The sequence below is a fragment of the Schistocerca gregaria genome, chromosome 3 (assembly GCF_023897955.1).
Source record: "Schistocerca gregaria isolate iqSchGreg1 chromosome 3, iqSchGreg1.2, whole genome shotgun sequence".
Taxonomy (NCBI): domain Eukaryota; kingdom Metazoa; phylum Arthropoda; class Insecta; order Orthoptera; family Acrididae; genus Schistocerca; species Schistocerca gregaria.
Window position 1 is genome coordinate 306344480 of NC_064922.1, and position 20483 is coordinate 306364962.

At 39.6% G+C, this 20483-nt stretch overlaps 1 protein-coding gene across 1 annotated transcript in view; it reads left to right on the forward strand.

Moving 5' to 3' along the window:
• LOC126354556 (golgin subfamily A member 6-like protein 6) overlaps nucleotides 1–20483 on the forward strand; it is an 86658-nt gene that overhangs the window by 35728 nt on the left and 30447 nt on the right. Inside the window, exon 2 of the mRNA XM_050004298.1 lies at nucleotides 3031–3510. Coding sequence (XP_049860255.1) covers nucleotides 3111–3510 — 400 coding nt within the window. The 5' untranslated portion in view covers nucleotides 3031–3110. The remainder of the gene's footprint in view (nucleotides 1–3030; nucleotides 3511–20483) is intronic.

Consider the following 20483-nt stretch of genomic DNA (forward strand, 5'->3'; position numbering starts at 1 on the left):
GTTTTTCAGAAATGTGCCAAAATTGAGACGTAACACAGCCAGAATCCATTATTGTGGTATAAACAATGCTAAGTCAAATTACCATCCCAGGCCCCATCATTATAGGTTGCAAGAAGATTAGCCAATGCTACCAAGATAAAGGTATAATTTTTCAAGGCAGAGATGTATACCAATATACTAACTGTTAGTCAATGAGATGGTGAGTATGAAAGCTACTTTAAATAGGTGGATACCTTCATGTTTAAGAGAATAGTGTTTGTAGAAAAACCTGCATTTTCCTCATGTAGTTCACTATTTAAACTTGCATTGTGGCTTTCTGCAGCATGCTTGGAATGAATGAAAGAGACATTTTGTCTGTCTGTTATCCACAAAAAAAGCATCTGGTCCATGGAGAAATTTTATATTATCTCATCTGTCATGTCCAGAGTGGCTGAAAGTTTCATAAAGTATTGAGATAGTTTCATAGAGTATTTGTTGTGTCAGATAAGTGTGGCTACAAATACTGTCTGAAATTGTAATTAAATGGAATACACGGGGTAATGAACTAAACATATTACAATTATTTGGTGACTATCCATCACTGAAGAAATAAATACTTATCTCAACAGACCATAATTTAATGCTTTACTTCAGTACCTGTTCAAACCATTTCCCAAAATTTGCAACTGATGTTTGAGAAACAGATGAACAGACAAGAGGACATCAACAGATGATATAGTGGTGCATGGCAGCAATTTGTTGGCACCAATTGTCTGGCATAATTGTGGCTCCACAGCTGTTGCTGCTGTACCTGATGAAGCCAGCAGGATTTTCTGATACCCAATTTGCTATTATTATGATTTATTACTGTGAATGGTAAACATTAGTTCACTGGTAAAGAGCACATGTTTGAATATGACAGAGTATACTGAAAAAATTCTGTACAGCATTCCAGATCGAAACATATGTCAGTGCTTGATGTGAATGTCACTCTTCTGATTGATCCTACATACATCCTGTGCCACCTTGTGGGTTCATAAGTGCTTCAGCCATAACAGCTTTATTGTGTGTTCTATGAGTTACAGTACTCTTACTTTTCGACCGATGACCTTGCAGTTTGGTCCCTTTCCCCCCTTTGTAAACCAACCAACTAATCTTACTTTTCCTCTGGTATTCAGACTGGCAGTTCACACTAGTGTTCTGAAATACATGCAGTTGCCTAGTGCATTGAATACTGATCATTAGGATAGGTATCCCCATACAATCATACTGTTCTGACAGTATTCCTTTAACATTCATCTTATCCAAGCAGTATATAAAATTTTTCCTCAGTGGTGTACATGTCTGCATGCAAGAAATGCTGAAGCAGACATATGATAGTAGGCCCAGCAGTACACAACATATTTTCTGCTAATTAAACAATCAAAAAATTTCGATACAACTACAGAGCCTGGTATGAAAGGACTGCTAAGCAGTGGTTATGCTGCCATGGAAGATACCACCCTTTGGGTCTCTCAGTGTAGCATATATCTAAGATACTTGTACAAAAAATGTCATTGTAAAAATTAACAAGTGTCATATCAGTGTACCATTCTTTAGAAGAGGTGTCAAGTACCATTAAAAAAAATTACAGTCCCATTTGAAAAACAAAGTTTGCTTCAGTAGTTAATAGTATTAAACACACAACAAAATTACAGCATTTGCCAAACACCTTGTTTCTCTATCTTGAAATGTTAATGAAATAACAGGCTGTTACAGAATTAATTTTTCACTCTCAGAGTGTGCACTCATTTGAAACTTTCTGGGAGATTAAAAGTGTGTGGTGGACTGAGACTTGAACTCCGGACCTTTCCTTTCATGGGCAAGTGCTCTACTGACTGAGCTACCCAAACATGGCTCATGGCCAATCCACAAAACTTATCTTCTGACATTACCACATCTCACACCTTCCAAATCTTACAGGAGTTCTCCCATGAAACTTACAGGACTAGCACTCCAGGAAGAAAAGATATTGCAGGGAAGGGGCTTAGCCATAGGATGTTCTAAGAATGAAATTTTTACTCTGTGGCTGAACGTGTGCCGATATGAAATACATGTTTGACTCCTGAAAGGCAAAGGTCCCAAGTTTGAGTATCAGTCCAGCACAAAGTTTTTCATATTGGCTCACACTCCACTGCAGAGTAAAAATTTCATTCTAGAAACGTCCCCCAGGGTATGCTTAAGCCATATCTCTGTAATATCCTTTTTTCCACGAGTGCTGGTCCTACAAGTTTCACAGGAGAATTTGTGTGGGGTCTGGAAGGTAGGAGATGAGATACTAGCAGAAGTAAAGCTATAAGGATGGGTCATGAGTAATGCTGGGACAGTTCAGTCGGTAGAGTACTTGCCTACAAAAGGCAAAGAACCTGAGTTTTAAACTGTCATGAAGTTTCAATATGGCATTACAACTAACACAATTCACCCATATAATTATATTGAAATGGATTGGATAAAATTTTTAGTAGTTTTCATGTAAACTATGAAATTTTGTGAGATATTTTATTACCCGACCTCTATACAACAACCACTTCATGTTTGCCATTTCTGAATTACACCAGTTTATCTGCCTGAACACAGAATAAAAACAGCAGCAGTTATGTTGGGCAAAAAGGAAGTCACAAACAGCAACTCTGAGTATTTTGTGTTAACTGTAATTGACGCTATGTAGAAGAAGAATCTATCCACTCATGTCTACAACACTTTACAAGTTAACTTAACTTTATTACTTACACCAAGTACTGCCTGCTATGAAGTGACATATCTCTCTTGGTTTTCCAGGATTACTTTCCTTGCTTGTAACAGCTTTGTGCATTTTATGATACTCAATTGCCTTTCCTACAACAGTTATATCAAAATGTATAAAGGGTAGGATTAATACTGATTTAAAAAATTTGGAATAAAATAAATACCATATGTAATTTTAGTATGTGCAAAAACACAGTACCAAGTAAATGTTGTTGACTATTAACTTATTCTTTCTATAATGGATTTCTTTTGTTTCCTTTTTTTTAGTTGGTCAGCAGTGTGGTTTTGCTTAAAGAGAGGAACTTCATATTTCTTCTTAAAGAGCAGAGCTTCATGATTTACACTTAATGCAGAAAATTTTTACAATTAAAAGAAAAAGTAAAGTGAACAATATTTTCTTTACTTTCTTATATATGGAAGAACAGGACACAGATGGTAATAAAGCATGGCGGGAATGGTACAGAAAAAAACACAAACTTGAAACTGAAAAGAGACAGTTAGCAAAAGAACAAAGAGAAAAGGAGAGGAAAAGCAGGGAAGAGGACCAAATAAAGAAAGAGAAACGGTGCAAAGAAACTTGGATTATATGGTTACAAAAAAAGGAAGCAGCTAAAAAACAAGAGAAAATTAAAAAGAAGCTGCAGAACTCTTTATCAGTTGTGAGGCATTCAAAGGAGCCTTTAGAACAACAAAAGAAAGTAGACAGTTGGATGGAACAAAAGTTAGCAGCCACTAAGAGAAGTACCTGTAAGTTATTCTGAGATTAATAGTGATTTAAACATAATAATTTGGTTGCTATGACAATTTAAGCATGTATGGAAAAATAAGTTTAAAAATGGTAAAAAAGTCTTCACATGTATGTATATGTGTAATGTGACCTGTCTTTTCTTAATTATACTACTTCTGTTGAATCACTGTGTTTGAGTTTTAGCTGGTTAACCTCAGAACGTATTGATAAGCTGGATACTGTCCCATGCTGATTACTTTAAGATTCCATGCAGCTTGTTGATTCTTATAAATTTGGTTGATGTGGACAGAGATATAAAAATTATATTTATCAACATGAACTCCAATACTAAAGGTGTGTAATGAAGAAGACCTAATGCTGGATAAGAAATTCAGGCAATTCCTTCTACAAAGAAAGTCATTAGCTGTGTGATCTGGACTGAACAGTGGGTGCATTGAAACTTCTCAGCTAGTTGTTATCTTCAGTTAGCATGTACGGCATCCATCGTCCACACACAGTAACTGATAACCCACCTTATCTAAAATCATTTAAGGCAGAATAGTTCTGGACACTTCTGTGTATTGTTCATGGTGTTTCTTTGTCAATGATACATTGGTGCAGCCCATGGTCTTGTGCAAGCCTTTTACTGCTCGGTGCTTATCGTGGGACTTTGATGTCTTGGTGTGAAAAATGTAGCTATCTCTTGTAAGTGACTGTTGAGTGTGTATAGTCTGATCTGTATTGTAGTTGTAGTTGATGATGACTATGATGACAGAGGGGAGAAGATGAAATGTGGTACCATGGAATTGTCAAGCTTAACATCCTCTCCAACAAAAGGATTATCATCAACAGTGTTACACACCTTACTCCATCACATTGCAGAACAATTTGGAATTTAATCCAGTACTTTGACACATAGTAGGGTGAGCAGGAACAGATGCCACTACCTCTCCTCCCCTTGCTGGTCAAATCATTGAGATCAAAATTTCTTCTTTAATCGGGATTAAAACAGGCTACCACAAGATTGAAAGTCACTGCATAAGCGTACATTAGTGACTCAGCTGTGTGGGTTCCTTTCTCCACAACAGTTGCACTAAGCTCAATATTCTCGCCAATTATTTTTGTTCAGGGACCTCTTTTTCATAATCTCCAGTTCACAATTCTTTCCCAGTTCAGCAAGCTTATTGGTAAATTATGTTGATGTTCAGTTGCTCTCATTGCAAGTTCACTTAAATTTATATGTGATTAAACTCATATTTGCACTTCTTTTCTAGCCTCACTAACATTAAAGTCAACTTCAGTGACACATTCTGCATAATTTTTTATAATACACTCCTGGAAATTGAAATAAGAACACCGTGAATTCATTGTCCCAGGAAGGGGAAACTTTATTGACACATTCCTGGGGTCAGATACATCACATGATCACACTGACAGAACCGCAGGCACATAGACACAGGCAACAGAGCATGCACAATGTCGGCACTAGTACAGTGTATATCCACCTTTCGCAGCAATGCAGGCTGCTATTCTCCCATGGAGACGATCATAGACATGCTGGATGTAGTCCTGTGGAACGGCTTGCCATGCCATTTCCACCTGGTGCCTCAGTTGGACCAGCGTTCGTGCTGGACGTGCAGACCGCGTGAGACGACGCTTCATCCAGTCCCAAACATGCTCAATGGGGGACAGATCCGGAGATCTTGCTGGCCAGGGTAGTTGACTTACACCTTCTAGAGGACGTTGGGTGGCACGGGATACATGCGGACGTGCATTGTCCTGTTGGAACAGCAAGTTCCCTTGCCGGTCTAGGAATGGTAGAACGATGGGTTCGATGACGGTTTGGATGTACCGTGCACTATTCAGTGTCCCCTCAACGATCACCAGAGGTGTACGGCCAGTGTAGGAGATCGCTCCCCACACCATGATGCCGGGTGTTGGCCCTGTGTGCCTCGGTCGTATGCAGTCCTGATTGTGGCGCTCACCTGCACGGCGCCAAACACGCATACGACCATCATTGGCACCAAAGCAGAAGCGACTCTCATCGCTGAAGACGACACGTCTCCATTCGTCCCTCCATTCACGCCTGTCGCGACACCACTGGAGGCGGGCTGCACGATGTTGGTGCGTGAGCGGAAGACGGCCTAACGGTGTGCGCGACCGTAGCCCAGCTTCACGGAGACGGTTGCGAATCGTCCTCGTCGATACCCCAGGAGCAACAGTGTCCCTAATTTGCTGGGAAGTGGCGGTGCGGTCCCCTACGGCACTGCGTAGGATCCTAAGGTCTTGGCGTGCATCCGTGCGTCGCTGCGTTCCGGTCCCAGGTCGACGGGCACGTGCACCTTCCGCCGACCACTGGCGACAACATCGATGTACTGTGGAGACCTCACGCCCCATGTGTTGAGCAATTCGGCGGTACGTCCACCCGGCCTCCCGCATGCCCACTATATGCCCTCTCTCAAAGTCCGTCAACTGCACGTACGGTTCACGTCCACGCTGTCGCGGCATGCTACCAGTGTTAAAGACTGCGATGGAGCTCCGTATGCCACGGCAAACTGGCTGACACTGACGGCGGCGGTGCACAAATGCTGCGCAGCTAGCGCCATTCGACGGCCAACACCGCGGTTCCTGGTGTGTCCGCTGTGCCGTGCGCGTGATCATTGCTTGTACAGCCCTCTCGCAGTTTCCGGAGCAAGTATGGTGGGTCTGACACACCGGTGTCAATGTGTTCTTTTTTCCATTTCCAGGAGTGTAATTCTTCACTACGCGTTATAAAAATTAGATTTAATAAGCATTGTAGGCAGTTCTGGTAGAATGTAAATACTTTTCAAATACAGAAGACCACTCACCAAACAGCAAAAGCATTGAGTTGTCAACAGGTACACACAAATAGAAAGAAAAAGTGCTAGTTTTTAGACTAATCATTTTTTGATCTGGAATAAAATACACACACAAAACATTCTAATATAGGCCCTTACATGGTATCAGCAGGATAAACAGTGTCAGTGCTGCATTTTGGCAGGTGGGGTAGGTTGTGGTGCACATTGTGTCAGGTGAGATGGGGAGGGAGGGGGGCGGAGGGTTGGGAGGCAAGGAGAGGAACTGGAGGTTGGTGGCTAGCAGCTTGGAATGGAGAAGCCCGTTTGCCAGCTAGGAATGTGGAAGGGAGGGGTGGCAGGTACATGAGTTAGAAATGCATGGTTGGCAGAGCGAGCAGGGAATGGCGCACACTGAAGGTGACAACATGGTTATGTGAATTTGGAGGGAGTGGCATGGCAGAGGAATCGGAAACTATTGGGTGTACGGTGTGGTTTATTGAAGATTGTGGACAGAATGATTATGGTGGTGAAGGTTGTGTTGCAAGGATAATTCCCATCTGCATAGTTCAAAGAAGATGGTGGTAGAGAAAAGGATCCATACAGTCCAGGTTGTGAAGCAGTCATTGAGATTGAGTATGTTATGCCCAGCAGTGTGTAGTGCCACCAGGTGGTCAACTTTGTTCTTGGCAGCAGTTTGGTGGTGGCCATTCATCCTGGTGGACTGATAGTTGATAGCCATACCAACTTAGAAAGCTGTACAGTGTTTGCAGCAGAGTTTATATATGACATGGCTGCTTTCACAGGTGGCCTAGATTCTGACAGGTAGCAAAAGCCTGTGATAGGGTTAGAGTAGGAAGTACTGGGTGGGGGGGGGGGGGGGATTTATGACATGGCTGCTTTCACAGGTGGCCTAGATTCTGACAGGTAGCAAAAGCCTGTGATAGGGTTAGAGTAGGAAGTACTGGGTGGGGGGGGGGGGGGGGGGGGGATTGGGCAGGTCTTGCACGTTGGTGAGACCAAGTTGGATGTTGGATGTAAGGAGTTCCTAGAGGGTGACCAGGTGGAAGTTAGGTGGGAGGGGGGTACAGTCATGGTTGGATGTGATATGAGCTGGAAGAGGCAAGGTTCAATGCTGGGATGAGATTGGCTTTGGTTGGAGGGACTGGTGGCAAAGAGGTGTTTCCACTGTAGAGATTGGGAGGAGAGTAGGCCTTTGTCTAACATGGTTAAACTTGGGTGTGGCACTGGAGGTGAGATCTTTGGATAGGTGTGAAACATCTGTGGGACTGACATTTTTGGTGGAATAGTTAACAAGAGTGTGTTGGTTTTGCTTGGGTCCTAGACTCTGGGGTGTTGGGAAGGAATTTTGGAGCATGTAGTAAACTGAAAAGGTTGGCTGAGTTGGGTTGACTGCTATGACGGGTAGATGAGGGGGTTCACTATGATTAGTATGGGTGTTGATGGAGAAGTGCGAGGTTTCAGTTTCAGAGATGTGATGTATGTAGTAAGGACTGCACAGAAACAATATCTTACAGTGGAAGTAGAGGTGGATCTGGAATGCTAGTGCCATTGAGAGGCATTTCTGCAGTACCAGGTTTGTGGGGGATGGTGACTGACAGAATCTGAAAAGATGAAGGTCATTGTGAAAGGAGGGGTGGCAAACAGAGAAGGGGATTTTTATACTTAGGCCATTGGGAGGGACATTACATGTTTAAGCAGAATTAAGTGTACAGTAAGGTGGGACTGGGTTTTAGCCAGTGAAGGGATACTTTTCTGAAACAGTGCAGTTAGTTGGAGCTGAGGTCCACTGAGGGAGGGATGGTTTTACAGAAATAGGAAAAGAATCAGGAGATGTAAAAGTGAAAGCATTAATTGGTTATAAGGGAAACTGGATAAAAGAATGTGAGTTGACCTTTCTACCAAACTCTTCAGTCCCAAAGAATGTTCAGTACTATTGAAAGTCCTCGCCTGCAGCCCCTCAACAAAGTTTGGCTAAGTTGGACTTGTCAAAGACGTACCCCCCTTCTTCCAGTCCTACAGTGGGAACATTTCTTTGCCATCAATCCCTCCAACCGAAGCCACCCAATACCAACACTGCTTCTTCCCTCTACCAGCTCATACCACCATCCAACTGTGGTCCTTCCTCCCTCCCCCCTACCACCTAGCTACCCCTTGCTTACCTCCAAATTGCTTCATCACCATTCCCCATGCCCCTTCCTAAGCTCTCAGGAGAAGAAATGAGTCATACATAACCTGAAAACAATCATATCTCATCATCTTCCTTGTAGCCAAAGGCTCCTCCACTGTGATGATGAATTTCAGTGACTACCAAAGAGATGCTGTCTGCCAACTGCCTTGACTCCTTCACCTAAAAGCTTTACCATAGTGATCTCCTCCTAGAAGTACATCTCTAATCCCTTCTAAAATCCATGGACCCTTCCCAGACCCTCTTCCCTGAGACCATCCCCCTCCTCACTACAACACTCTGCACATCAACATTCTACATGGTCCCCAAAATCCACAAACCTAAAAGTGGCATTCCTATGCCGCATTTGATGCATGTGGCAGCTGTTGTGCATCTGACATAGAGCGGCTGATGCATACCTGGCGGTTCTTGTAGAGCAGCGGCCACACAGTGTTTAGTTGGTCTGCTGTGTCTGTGCTGAAAGGATGAGTGAGTGCAATTTGTTGTTTTATCTAATGTTATAAGACATTGAAGATGAAAAAATTCAGTGTTAGCTATGTGAGGGAAATGCTGAAAAACATCTGATTTACCTCACAAGAACTGAGGAAGGCTGTTTTGAACAATTCATCAATCGGCACTTGTTAAAAAATGACCAGAAATTTAGAGAGTATTTCAGGTTGAACATAGCACAGTTTAATTATGTTCTCAATCTCATCAAAAAAGATATCAGGAAGGATTCATCTCCCAGATTTCCATGCCCTATAACACCAGATGAAAAACTAGCTTTAACATTGAGGTATGTACAATAAAATTTGTTAATGTGTTATTGTTTTATTAATGATGCACACAGTGTAAAAAATGAAAATAGCACAATACAAAAATAAGAAATTAATACTTATTGCAACATTAAATGGGTTTGTAAGCTGGCGTTTCGGTCTCTGTGTTGTCAGATGGTGTGATGGCAGTGTTATCCACACTTGATGTCATTGGAGTTGTTGAGTATGAGAAAGTACTCTGAGATGAAAGATGCAAGATGCACGGAAGAGCAGTATTCAAATGAACTGTGATTCTCCAAATCAATAAGCATGCTGTGGTTGATACTTTTAAAAAATAAAGCAATGTCATCATCATGCTTTTCTTCAGCCAGTCTTTTCATTAAGGTTTCTCTCTTGGCCCGCCGAAAATTCATCAACTCCATGATTTTTTCATTTTGTCATGACCTTTTCGTGGATGGTCTGAACAAAACAATGTCTTCCACATCTTCGGAGAAAATTTCTTTTTCTAAAAAAGTTGGTGATGTCTGGCACACCTATCTGTTACTCGGTTCACCATTATATTGTGGACCTTGCATTTCATCTGCCTCAACATTGGATGTACTTATGTGAAATATATTACAAAAATATAGGTAATTCAGTGTCAATAATAAAATGAAACAGAATAGAAAATAACATAAACAGGCAAATTGTATGGCAACTTACGTTCGCTTGTGATCCATTTTGTTTAAAAATGTTAACATATCAGCCAGTGGCCATTTATTTCCTTTACTGAAAGCAGAACTTCCAGTACTTTTTCCTTTTCTCTGCCTTTTTTTATATGTGTCTATTATATTCCTCCATCTTTTTTTGCTGCCTTCAACTGTAAAACACAATACAGTCAAATAATTTTGTATGTTAATAATCGTGAGATGTAAAAATAATAATAATTTTTAAAGTTACTCCTATCTTATTTTTATTTTGTTTTTAGGTTTATGGCAACAGGGAAACATTCAGATCACTGACATTTGCATTCAGAATATCTCCTCCTTACATTGGTAAAATCATACATGTTGTGCTGCCATTCCTTTTGCCACTGATGTCATTTGACCTCTTGAAATCAAAATGTAAGGAATTTGAAGAAAAATGGCAATTTCTTAACTGTGTTGGTGCCATTGACAGAAAACGTGTGAATTTTTTCCTCTGCGCTGTCAGGCTCATTGTATTACAACAACAAGCATTTTTTCTCTACCGTCCTCCTTGCTGTGGTTGACGCGAACTACAAATTCATTTTCATTGATGTCGGGTCATATGGGAAAGAAGGTGACTGTGGAATTTTTGATAAAAGTAATATTGGGAAAATGTTTTCAAGTGGTAAGATGTTTCTTCCTCCGTCTACTAAGCTGCTAGATTTGGACATAGTAGTGCCATATGTTTTTGTAGGTGATGAGGCATTTTGATTACATCCAAACATGATGAAACCTTTCTCTCATTGAATTGCTAGTACTGGCTGCATGCAGCTGACACAACATGGGACACAGTCCCATTTAACACCATCTGTAACAGTACAGTGTGACAGATGCACAATAGCGGCTGCATGCGTCAGATGCTCCATAGGAATCACGCCTTAACAATCCAGGATGCTCCATTGTAGACTTGTGCTCCCACTGAAAGAATTACCACTCTTGTTGACCAGGACCTCTAACAAACTGTCCAAAAGTTAGCCTCCCGCATCAAAGATACTAACCACTTCCTGCAATGACTCTCCACCATCCTCACCCTTTTAAATCCCTCATGCCAGCGGCCTTGCCATTGTTGAATACTCTCTCTCCCAATGTCCTTCAGACTCCAAACCCACCGCCTCATTCGTCGTAGACCTTACTAACTATATCCTGTCTCACAACTACTTCTCCTTTAAAGGGAAGGTATAAAAACAAATTTCTGATATGGACATGGGCATTTGCATGGCAGCCTCCTTGCCAACCTGTTTACAGGCTATCCAGAGGAAACTTCCTACACTCTCAAAACTCCCAATCCCTAGTCTGGTTCAGATTCATTGCTACTTTCTTCATGATCTTGACTCAGGGCCAAGAGACACTATCGTCATTCCTTCACAACATCAACACCTTCTCTCCCATCCACTTCACCTGGTCCTCCTGTACCAATGCAGCCCATTCCTGTACCTTGTTCTCCACTTCTCTGATACCTCCATCCACACCGAATCCACCAATCACCAAGAGCACCTGCATTTCAACAGCTGCCATACCTTCAACAGCAAAAAATTCTGCCATACAGCCTACTGACCTGAGGATGTGTAGGGTGAAGAAATTATGTCTCCCCTATCCCCCATCATTCCTTGCTTTTCTTTTTGCACATACTAGAATTCATGATGTACTAAAAGAGATGTCTACTTCCATGTATCAGTACTACTGTCTAGTGCTCACATTAGAAGTGGATTTCAAAACAGATTTTTGATCTTGTTGTGTTATTCTTGAGTTTTGACTGGGCATTTCTAGACTATTCTCCTTTGGTCCTTAGAAGTTTCTTCATCTTCTTCTTTATTACCAATGGAGACCTGTATCATGTCATTTGATTGATTTTATTTCATTTGTTTCTCTGCCAGTACTTATCATCAAGAGCCATGGTTCCTATTTTTTAGGGACTTCAGAAAGTAAGTTATACATGTCATCCTATGCTAAGATCATTGTGCAACAAGAGTGGGTCTGGGTTTCCTGCAGACACAGTTCCGCTGCTGTATGGGTAACAGGTGCATCACAGTGTGCTAGTGAAAGGTGCGGCAACTAGAAACATACTTCAAAGTTGAGGTGTGTGTGACAGTATGATTCTTGTGGTCAAAACCTGTAAATTTCACACAGGTTCACCATAAAATTCTGGTGGTATATGGACCAAATGCTTTTTTGTGTCCAGCCATAGTGAAATGATGCCAACTGTGTCACTTTGACGAATAGTGCAGCATACATTAAAAGTATTTGACCTGCCATAATAACATGTTACTTATTTTTGAAAAGCCCTTGTACTAATTATAGAAATATTTGAAAGTACAAAATACAATTCTACGATACAGAATTATATGTACTTCTGGGTGAAATGAGGGATTTGATGATGGAGGCTGGAAAGCAGGTTTAAGGGATTCCTCTTCCTCTGACAAGGCATTCTTTAAACATCTTCCACACCTGTAGCTTTACCATTCTTCACTTTTCCTTCATCAATACCATCATTTACATTACAGGTACTAATCACATCTTCATTTACCATAAAGACAAATTCTGTTTCAGTCTTAATTCCTCCCTAAGATCACCAGTCTTAAGTAATGGATCCCAATTTTCACTACTACTAATCACCAATGATTCACCTTCTTCTTTAACATCAGCCTCCTTCCCAATGTGAATTTTTCCAACAGTTTCATCCTCTGTCTGCACACAGTCTATTTCAACATTCTTAACTGTTTTAATATTTACATATACATTCTCTGTGACAACCTCACCTTTACAATACCAACAAAATCAATATGCTTTACTTCAAATATCACTTCTTCACTATTATCATTTGAACTGTTCTTAAATCACTGCTTCTGTCATTTCCTTCAAAAGCTTGGTTAATCAATTGTTCTCTGTACACACTAGTTAACCACATACTCAAGTCATTTCCTTTTTCAGTTGTTTAGATCTGTTATGGCATCCTGATACCCTTCTTATAAAATTCTGTACACTGAATAGTTGGAACATTTTCTACCTCATCAATTTTTTCCATTACTATGCCATCTTCTTTTAATGCTTTTGAGTTATAACTACTCAAAATACTTTTAATCAGCAAGTGACACGATTTGGGTTCTGCACCTATTTTATTATTTATATTTACACTGACTTTCTCAGAAATTAAAATACAATTATTTGCAAGTGGTTCTTTCCTGTTTCTTGCCAGGTATAAGCACCAACTGGAGCAAATCACGTTTTAAATGATTGGATCCAAAATTACAATTATTTGCCACACTTTTGTCTCTGGAATTCCTCCTATCATTTCTCTATTTCCATTTGGACAATTTGCCACCCAGTTATTACATAGATCACCATTATTTCTCCAATATTCTGCTCTGTTCATCCGTTTTTACATGGTAATCTCTCCTTAAATCATTCCTGACCTCTAAGTTTTTCCCACTATCTTGTTCTATGGGCCTGACTCTTTCCATGTATTTCACATAATTAAAAAAGTCAGTCATATTACTTCTGTGGGCATGCGAAAGCAACTTTTTAATTCTATGTGGAAGCTCATTTTCTGATCCCATAATTATTGATTCACTACCCAGTTATTTGTGCAAATATTTTAGTTTGTTAATTCAAAACTGAAAAAAAAACCTTGATAGCATCCTTCCTAGGATCACACCTATCACCTCCCTAAAATTCACTTAAAATCTTGTGCTATTAATCTATAAACCAATAATCATTTTAGAATAATTTCTTAAATTCCTCTCATGATTTACATGGTTCTGTAACTTCAGCTACCCAACCATAAGCATCACATTTCAGAAACCTCTTACAAAAGACATCTTTTCCCTATTGTCTGACAAATAATTGAATTGTCTAATAAAAACAAGAGGATACACTTACCATATAGTTCCAAATTATTCAATTTCTTACAACTAGCAAATGAAGCTTCATTAGATACTGTACAAGCACCATGTTTAACACGGTGCACTTTGTTAAATTTATTTAAATGTGAACAAATCTGTATATTTACTGGCATTTTGCATTTCCTTTCCAATAGCAGCCACACATTTACTTTCTATTTCTTTTTCTACCGTCTCTATCCTATCATCTAAATTTGTTTTAATTTGACCAATTGGACTTCCAAGTTCCTCTCTGTTTTGAGAACTAAATTTCTTTTATACTTGTAAATTATCATTACCTTAATTAGCAACAGATTCCACTCACCTTCACATAGTTTCCAAATTCTATGTTTTGCAGCTGTAGAAGCACTGACATTGTTACTCAGTTTTGCCCCTAAGCCTTTTATTTATTTTCAAAATGGTCTTTTACAGACTCCATTTTCTTATTTAGTTTTGTAAGATTAGTATTAATCACACCAATTTCTCTATTAGTTTTGTACATTTTTAAATTTAAACTGCTAATCTCATTCTTACTACACATGTTTTCATGCATTTCCTTCATAACCTGCAGATCAGTAACTTAATTTCCTTATTTCTTGACTTCTCTTACTTTCCTTATTTTTCATCATATGATTCTAGTCGAATATTAATGTGTTACATCAATTTGGAACTGTTTGCTTCTTTGTTTACACTAAGTGAGCAGTGGGGAATGCCCTAGGCATTTAGTCCGTAATTTGGCTGTCATGCAATTCATTGTATAAAGTTAAGTCTAGCCCTGATGTAAATCCACTGTCATCTTCAGGTTAACTTTTTATTTCTACTTTATATTCATTTATTCTCCCATTATCTCCCTAACAACACTATTTTCCTCATGTTCATTCACAATTGTTATTTCCTGTCCGTCACCACTTAACACACTCACCGCTTAACACATCTCACTGTCACACATTTTTATGAATAAGTAACAATGCTCAAACCCAATCTCAGTTCCCATTGATAATTTTCTAGACCAGTGTTGGCCGCTGTTGAGCCATCTGGTAACTACAAGAAGTCATAATCTCTATGTTGCTTCTGATCACTTTGTTGTTTACATCCGCTCCACACTAATCTGCTGCTGTGATGTATGATGTGATATCAGCTAAGCCCAGTCACTGATACGTTGTTGTGCACGATGGCCTCATTGACCCGTCATGCAATACAGCACTCCCTTTACTCAAACTTATCCCATACAATGGCACTTCTATGCATAATTTCAAACAGTTAAAATTTCACTGTTCCAAAAACCAATCTTACACTATCCTATCCTTCACTGTTATTGTCCATTCTAACCACTTTGATTAGTAAGTCTTGTAATCACCATCACTGTCCATTGTTTTGCACACTTCAGATCATTCACTTTGCCACATGTCTCATAAGTTCATAATCTCACTTGATTACAGTGCCTTTGCAATGTGTTCCCAAACTGTGGGGCACCAAATGTAGCTTACCCATTTTTCTGCACAGTTAACTTTCATAGCAGTGCCTCCATCGTAACTGCCTGAAAAGTTGGTCCTGGGAACAGTCCACTACCATTAATGAAGTCCACGCCAAAAATTGCAGTTCACACACCTTAACTGCACTTGAAAGCTGAATGAACTTTTATTACTGTCCAAGTCAATTCCTATCTACTTTAACCATACACCGATAAATCAATAACTACATACTCACATGCTACATTCAGCTGATGTTCTACAATATGGCCTGAGTTCAGTAACCTAACCATAACATACTTAATCACAGTTATTCACATGCAGCAAGTAAATCCTTAACACAGTCACATTACAACCCACTGTTTACACTGTCCTTCAAAGCAGATGACTTTTATGATGCGAGCTGGCAGCCGCTATGTTTCGAGGAGCCAAATGTTATGCCCACATTGCAAATGACAAATGGGTGAAGGTGGCCAAAGGGATCTGTCACTGTAGGAATCTGGACAGGCAAATAAAAGTGTAGTTGATACAAGTGCCTTTAAATAAATGTATTGTACTCAACTTATCGGTGAGGAAATGATATTCTGTTACCAACTTGTGGCAGGTGTGGCTAGCTATAAGCTAGCCACACATGCTAGTGCCTATGTTCACTGAATGCTTGCTGGTGGACAAACTACCAACAACTCATTGTAGTGTTTGGCACCATATAGTGACACAGAAGTACTCTTGGCTAGAAGTAATCTCGATTTAGAAAACTGGTACCCACGTGGCCACTGCTTATAACACCATCCTGCCGGTCTTCACTGGTAGCAGTTGGGAGGTTCTTCATTGGTGGTAATATTCAAAGCGCCACTTGCCTTGCGCCCAAGATCTTCGAGATACCAGCTCTGGCAGTATTAATAGCCTGCGATACTACAATAACCATATCAAAATGAATAAAATCTGTAGAGTAGATATCAGTCTCTAAAACAACATGGTTCATGACCTAACTCCATTGTCACAATTGATGATAATGATTAGTACAGTCCATGGAAATAATTTCACATTCACAGTCCAACTAATCATTAAACAGTCACTAACTTCTATTGACTAAACTCCCAGCTGCAAAATCCAGATGAAATGTCATACATTTAATCTGTACTAAACTGACTGTGATATATTCCATCATAATGATGATCATAGATGTTGCTCCATTCAAAACTGTCTGCAGATTGACTTAACATGGCTTCCAACATGCCTCTTTTATAAGTTTAAAATGGTTAAAACTGAAGTTGTCTATTGTTCTTTGCCATATTTTTACAAATAACAATTAAAGATTTACATTTCTAAATAATAATGGAGGTTCATTTGAACACAAACTTTTAGATACAGTCATAATTTCTTTTGAACTGGCCGGTTAATTTGCCTAAATCTACAGTTCTACTTCAGTAACAATGTTTTATCTAAGAATGTTTGTTACTGCAAAATTAAATGAGTGTAGGTGCTGCTAGCATATTTTTGTTGCCGATTGTCTGAATACTTTACTTATTTCTACAGCCTTTTTATCTACCTCACAAGAAGTGAGTAATAATGTATGAACAATAATGAAATTTTAAATCACTGATATTTTTAATCAGCATATGATTCAGCCAAAATAATTATACTAATGGATTCAGAAGGTAACTCATAATAAAGTTAAGTTGTAAAAGCCCAGGCTCATTATTTGAGATTTTTAGATACTGGGCTTGTGCTGTATAAATGACAGTACTAAAGATATCACAAACTTCACAAAATAATAATAATTTTTGGCAAAGGGACACATAGATGGAAATAATCCACCTGATATGTCAGATGTTAACAAAGTAACATTACTTGATGAAACTTGGACAATACATAGAAAGCACTACTACAGTATAACACAGAAGGTAACACACAGAGATCACTGCAATTCATGATGGTCCTCTGGACATTAAAAATGGTGAGACATAGCTCTTATAGTTCTGAATAGTGTGTGTGATTGCCACAGATGGCAATGGGTGCTCTGCAATGTGTACCCAGCCTGGTCACAAATTGGCAATGGGTTCTTGTAGTAGGCTATTCCATTCCTCCACAAGTGTAGTTGGCAGCTGCTGGATTGTTGTTGGGGCATGTGAATGTGCTGCATTATGTCTATCCAATGCATTCCACAGGTGGCTGATGCAATTTAATTCAGAAATGGGCAGTCCATTTGCGGAATATCCTCTCATTCCAAGAGAGTGCTTTTCCATTCAGTCACACAGTATCATCACTAAAAATAAAGTTAGGGCTGAATGCACTCTTGAAAAGAAGCGTATGAGGAAGGAGTACAGTATCAGTTGATTGATGAGTGTACTAGGTTCAAAGTTTTGGAGGTTAGTATGTCCATGCAACATTATGCCTCCCCACTCGGTATCACCTGGACCACCAAAACGATCATGTTTGACGATGTTACTGAATGCACTACATGTCCTCATCCCCTGTCATATGAGGATGTGTCCTGCATTGCTGAACATAATCATTTTTGTTCCTATGGTGTGGGGAGGCATAGTGTTGCATGTGTACTGACCTCTAAATCTTTGAACACTGCACACTCGTCAGTCAACATTGTTGTGACACTGTACTTCTTTCTCATGTGCATTTTTACAGGGGTGAATTCAGCCCTAACTTCATTTTTATGGATGACAATGTGTGACCACATCGAAAAGCACTGTCTTGGAGATAGAGGACATTCAGCAAATGGACTGGCTTGGCCTGCCTGTTCACCTGACTTAAGCCCCATTGAACATGTGTCGGATAACTTGGGCAGGCGTAATGCAGCACATCCACTTGCACCAACGACCATGCAACAGTTGTCAACAGCACTAGTGGAGGAATGGAACGCCCTGCCACAAGAACTGCTTACCAACCTTGTGGCCAAAATCGGTGAACATGGCAGGGCATGCATTGCCATGTGTGGTTACCACACATTCTGTTAAAAATCACGTCTTACCTTCATGAATCACAGTGATTCCTTTGTAATTACTATCTTTGAATAAAAGTGTTATGTCTATTCATCTCATTGGTGAAAGCTGAAGTAGAATTTATGAATACTTCACTTTTAGGAAAAACATGCAGTAGCACGTCAAAAAGCAATTTCAGTGAATCTGTACTTCTTGTGCTGATTTAAAAAAATAATTATAATAAAGTTATAATTTAATGGCCATGGGTACAGAACAGCATACACAATGAACTTGAAGTCAAGGTTCTGAGAATGGTTTGCAACTGAACAAGAATTGGTGAATACAATAAACAGAAGGAATTACAACTGAATGAGGCATGCTGAAGCTGGAATGAGATACAAGAGACCACTCTGAAATGAATGAGTCTGACTGAATGAGACCACGACAGGAACAAAGAATGATGGAACTTCAAGGAGGAAGAAGACTGAGGTGGGAACAGGATTGAGCTGAAAAGAATGGTTAATGACTGTTCCTTAGAAGCCTTTCCATGGCCCATTTGTTCAACTTATTGAAACATTCCTTTGGAGTCACTCCTTCATGAATGACTACTTCAGTTAGCCACAAGATTTGGCTTTTGACCCACTCCTGTTTCTAGGCTACATAAATAATGTGTCTGTGACATTAGAGGACACTTCAAAATTTGTCATGTTTGTAGATGAATAATTATTTTGATAAACACACATCTAAATGACACAGCTAGAAGCTTACAACTGGTTCACAGGTAACATATTAACCTTTAGTCTTATAAAAACTCATAATATGCCATTCCAAACATGTACAAATGACTCACAGGCACCAGAAGCAGATATCAATTCCCACAAACTGAAAGAGGCTCCATGTGCGAAGTCTTGGGCAACCAGGTGGTATTTACTCTGTCCCCTGTTTCTCTTATATGTGGATCTCACACAAACTGACATTATTCCAAAATGAGCAGTACAAGTGTTTTGTAAGGAGTCTCTCTGTAGAAAAACTGTAATTCCTGGGTATCTACCAACCAACTGAAATGTAATGCTTGCTTTACCTGTAATTGAGTTTGTGTGATTGTTCAGTTTCATAAACTGTACATTGTTACTTCCAGTCATTTGCATAAAGTTCTTTTCATCTGTCCCATTACCCTCAGTTGTCTTGCTTTGGACACAGTGCCTCATTGCTGAACATTAATGGAAGTCCAAGCATGTTGAATAGGTTCCCAGGTGAGTTACTGCCACCAACTCTTCTTAAGTAAAAAAACCTAGTATGCTGTCTTGGACAGTGAGTGTTCTTCACAGATGAGGATATCATCCAGAGTGCCCTGTTAAGAGTGATAGTACAGCTTTTGTTCTCTGTGTACATAAATGATCTGATGGATGGGGTGAGTAGCAATCTATGACTGTTTGCTAATGGCAGTGTAGTGTACAGGTAATTTTCATCATTGAGTAACTGGACAAGGCTACAGCATGACTATGACTGATTGGTTTGATGAATGGCATCTTGATCTAAATATAAGTTAATGCAGATGAGTAAAGATAAACAATCCTATGATGTTCAAATATAGTACATGGGGTGTGTCGCTTGACTCAGTGACAATGATTAAGTATTTAGGTGTAATGTTGCAAAGCATTATTAAATGGTTTGAACAGGTAACGTCGGTAGTAGGGAAGGTGAATGGCAGACCTTGATTTATTGGGAAAATTTTAGGTAAGTGTTGCTAATCTTTAAAGGAGGTCATTGTTTGGGATCCCCATCAAGTCAGATTAAGAACCACTTTGAATCAATTTAGAGTCATATCAGTAGATTTTTTTACTGGTAGCCTCAATTGGCAAATGGGTGTTACAGAGATGCTTCAAGTGGAAGGCCCTGGAGGGAAGATGACATTGATTTTGTGAAACACTGTTGAGAAAATATAGAGTGTAGGCATTTACAGCTGATTGCAGACTGATTATAGTGCTGTTGACATACATTTTGTGTAATGTCCACAAAGACAAAATAAGAGAAATTAGGGCTCCTATGAAGGCACATATAGAGTTGTTTTTCCCTCAATCCATTTGCAAGTGAAACAGGAAAAGGAATGACTAGTACTGGTACAAGGTAGCCTCCACCATGCACCACATGTTGGCTTGTGGAGTATGTATGTTAGATGTCAATGTAGAAAATGTGGAAAAGTAATAT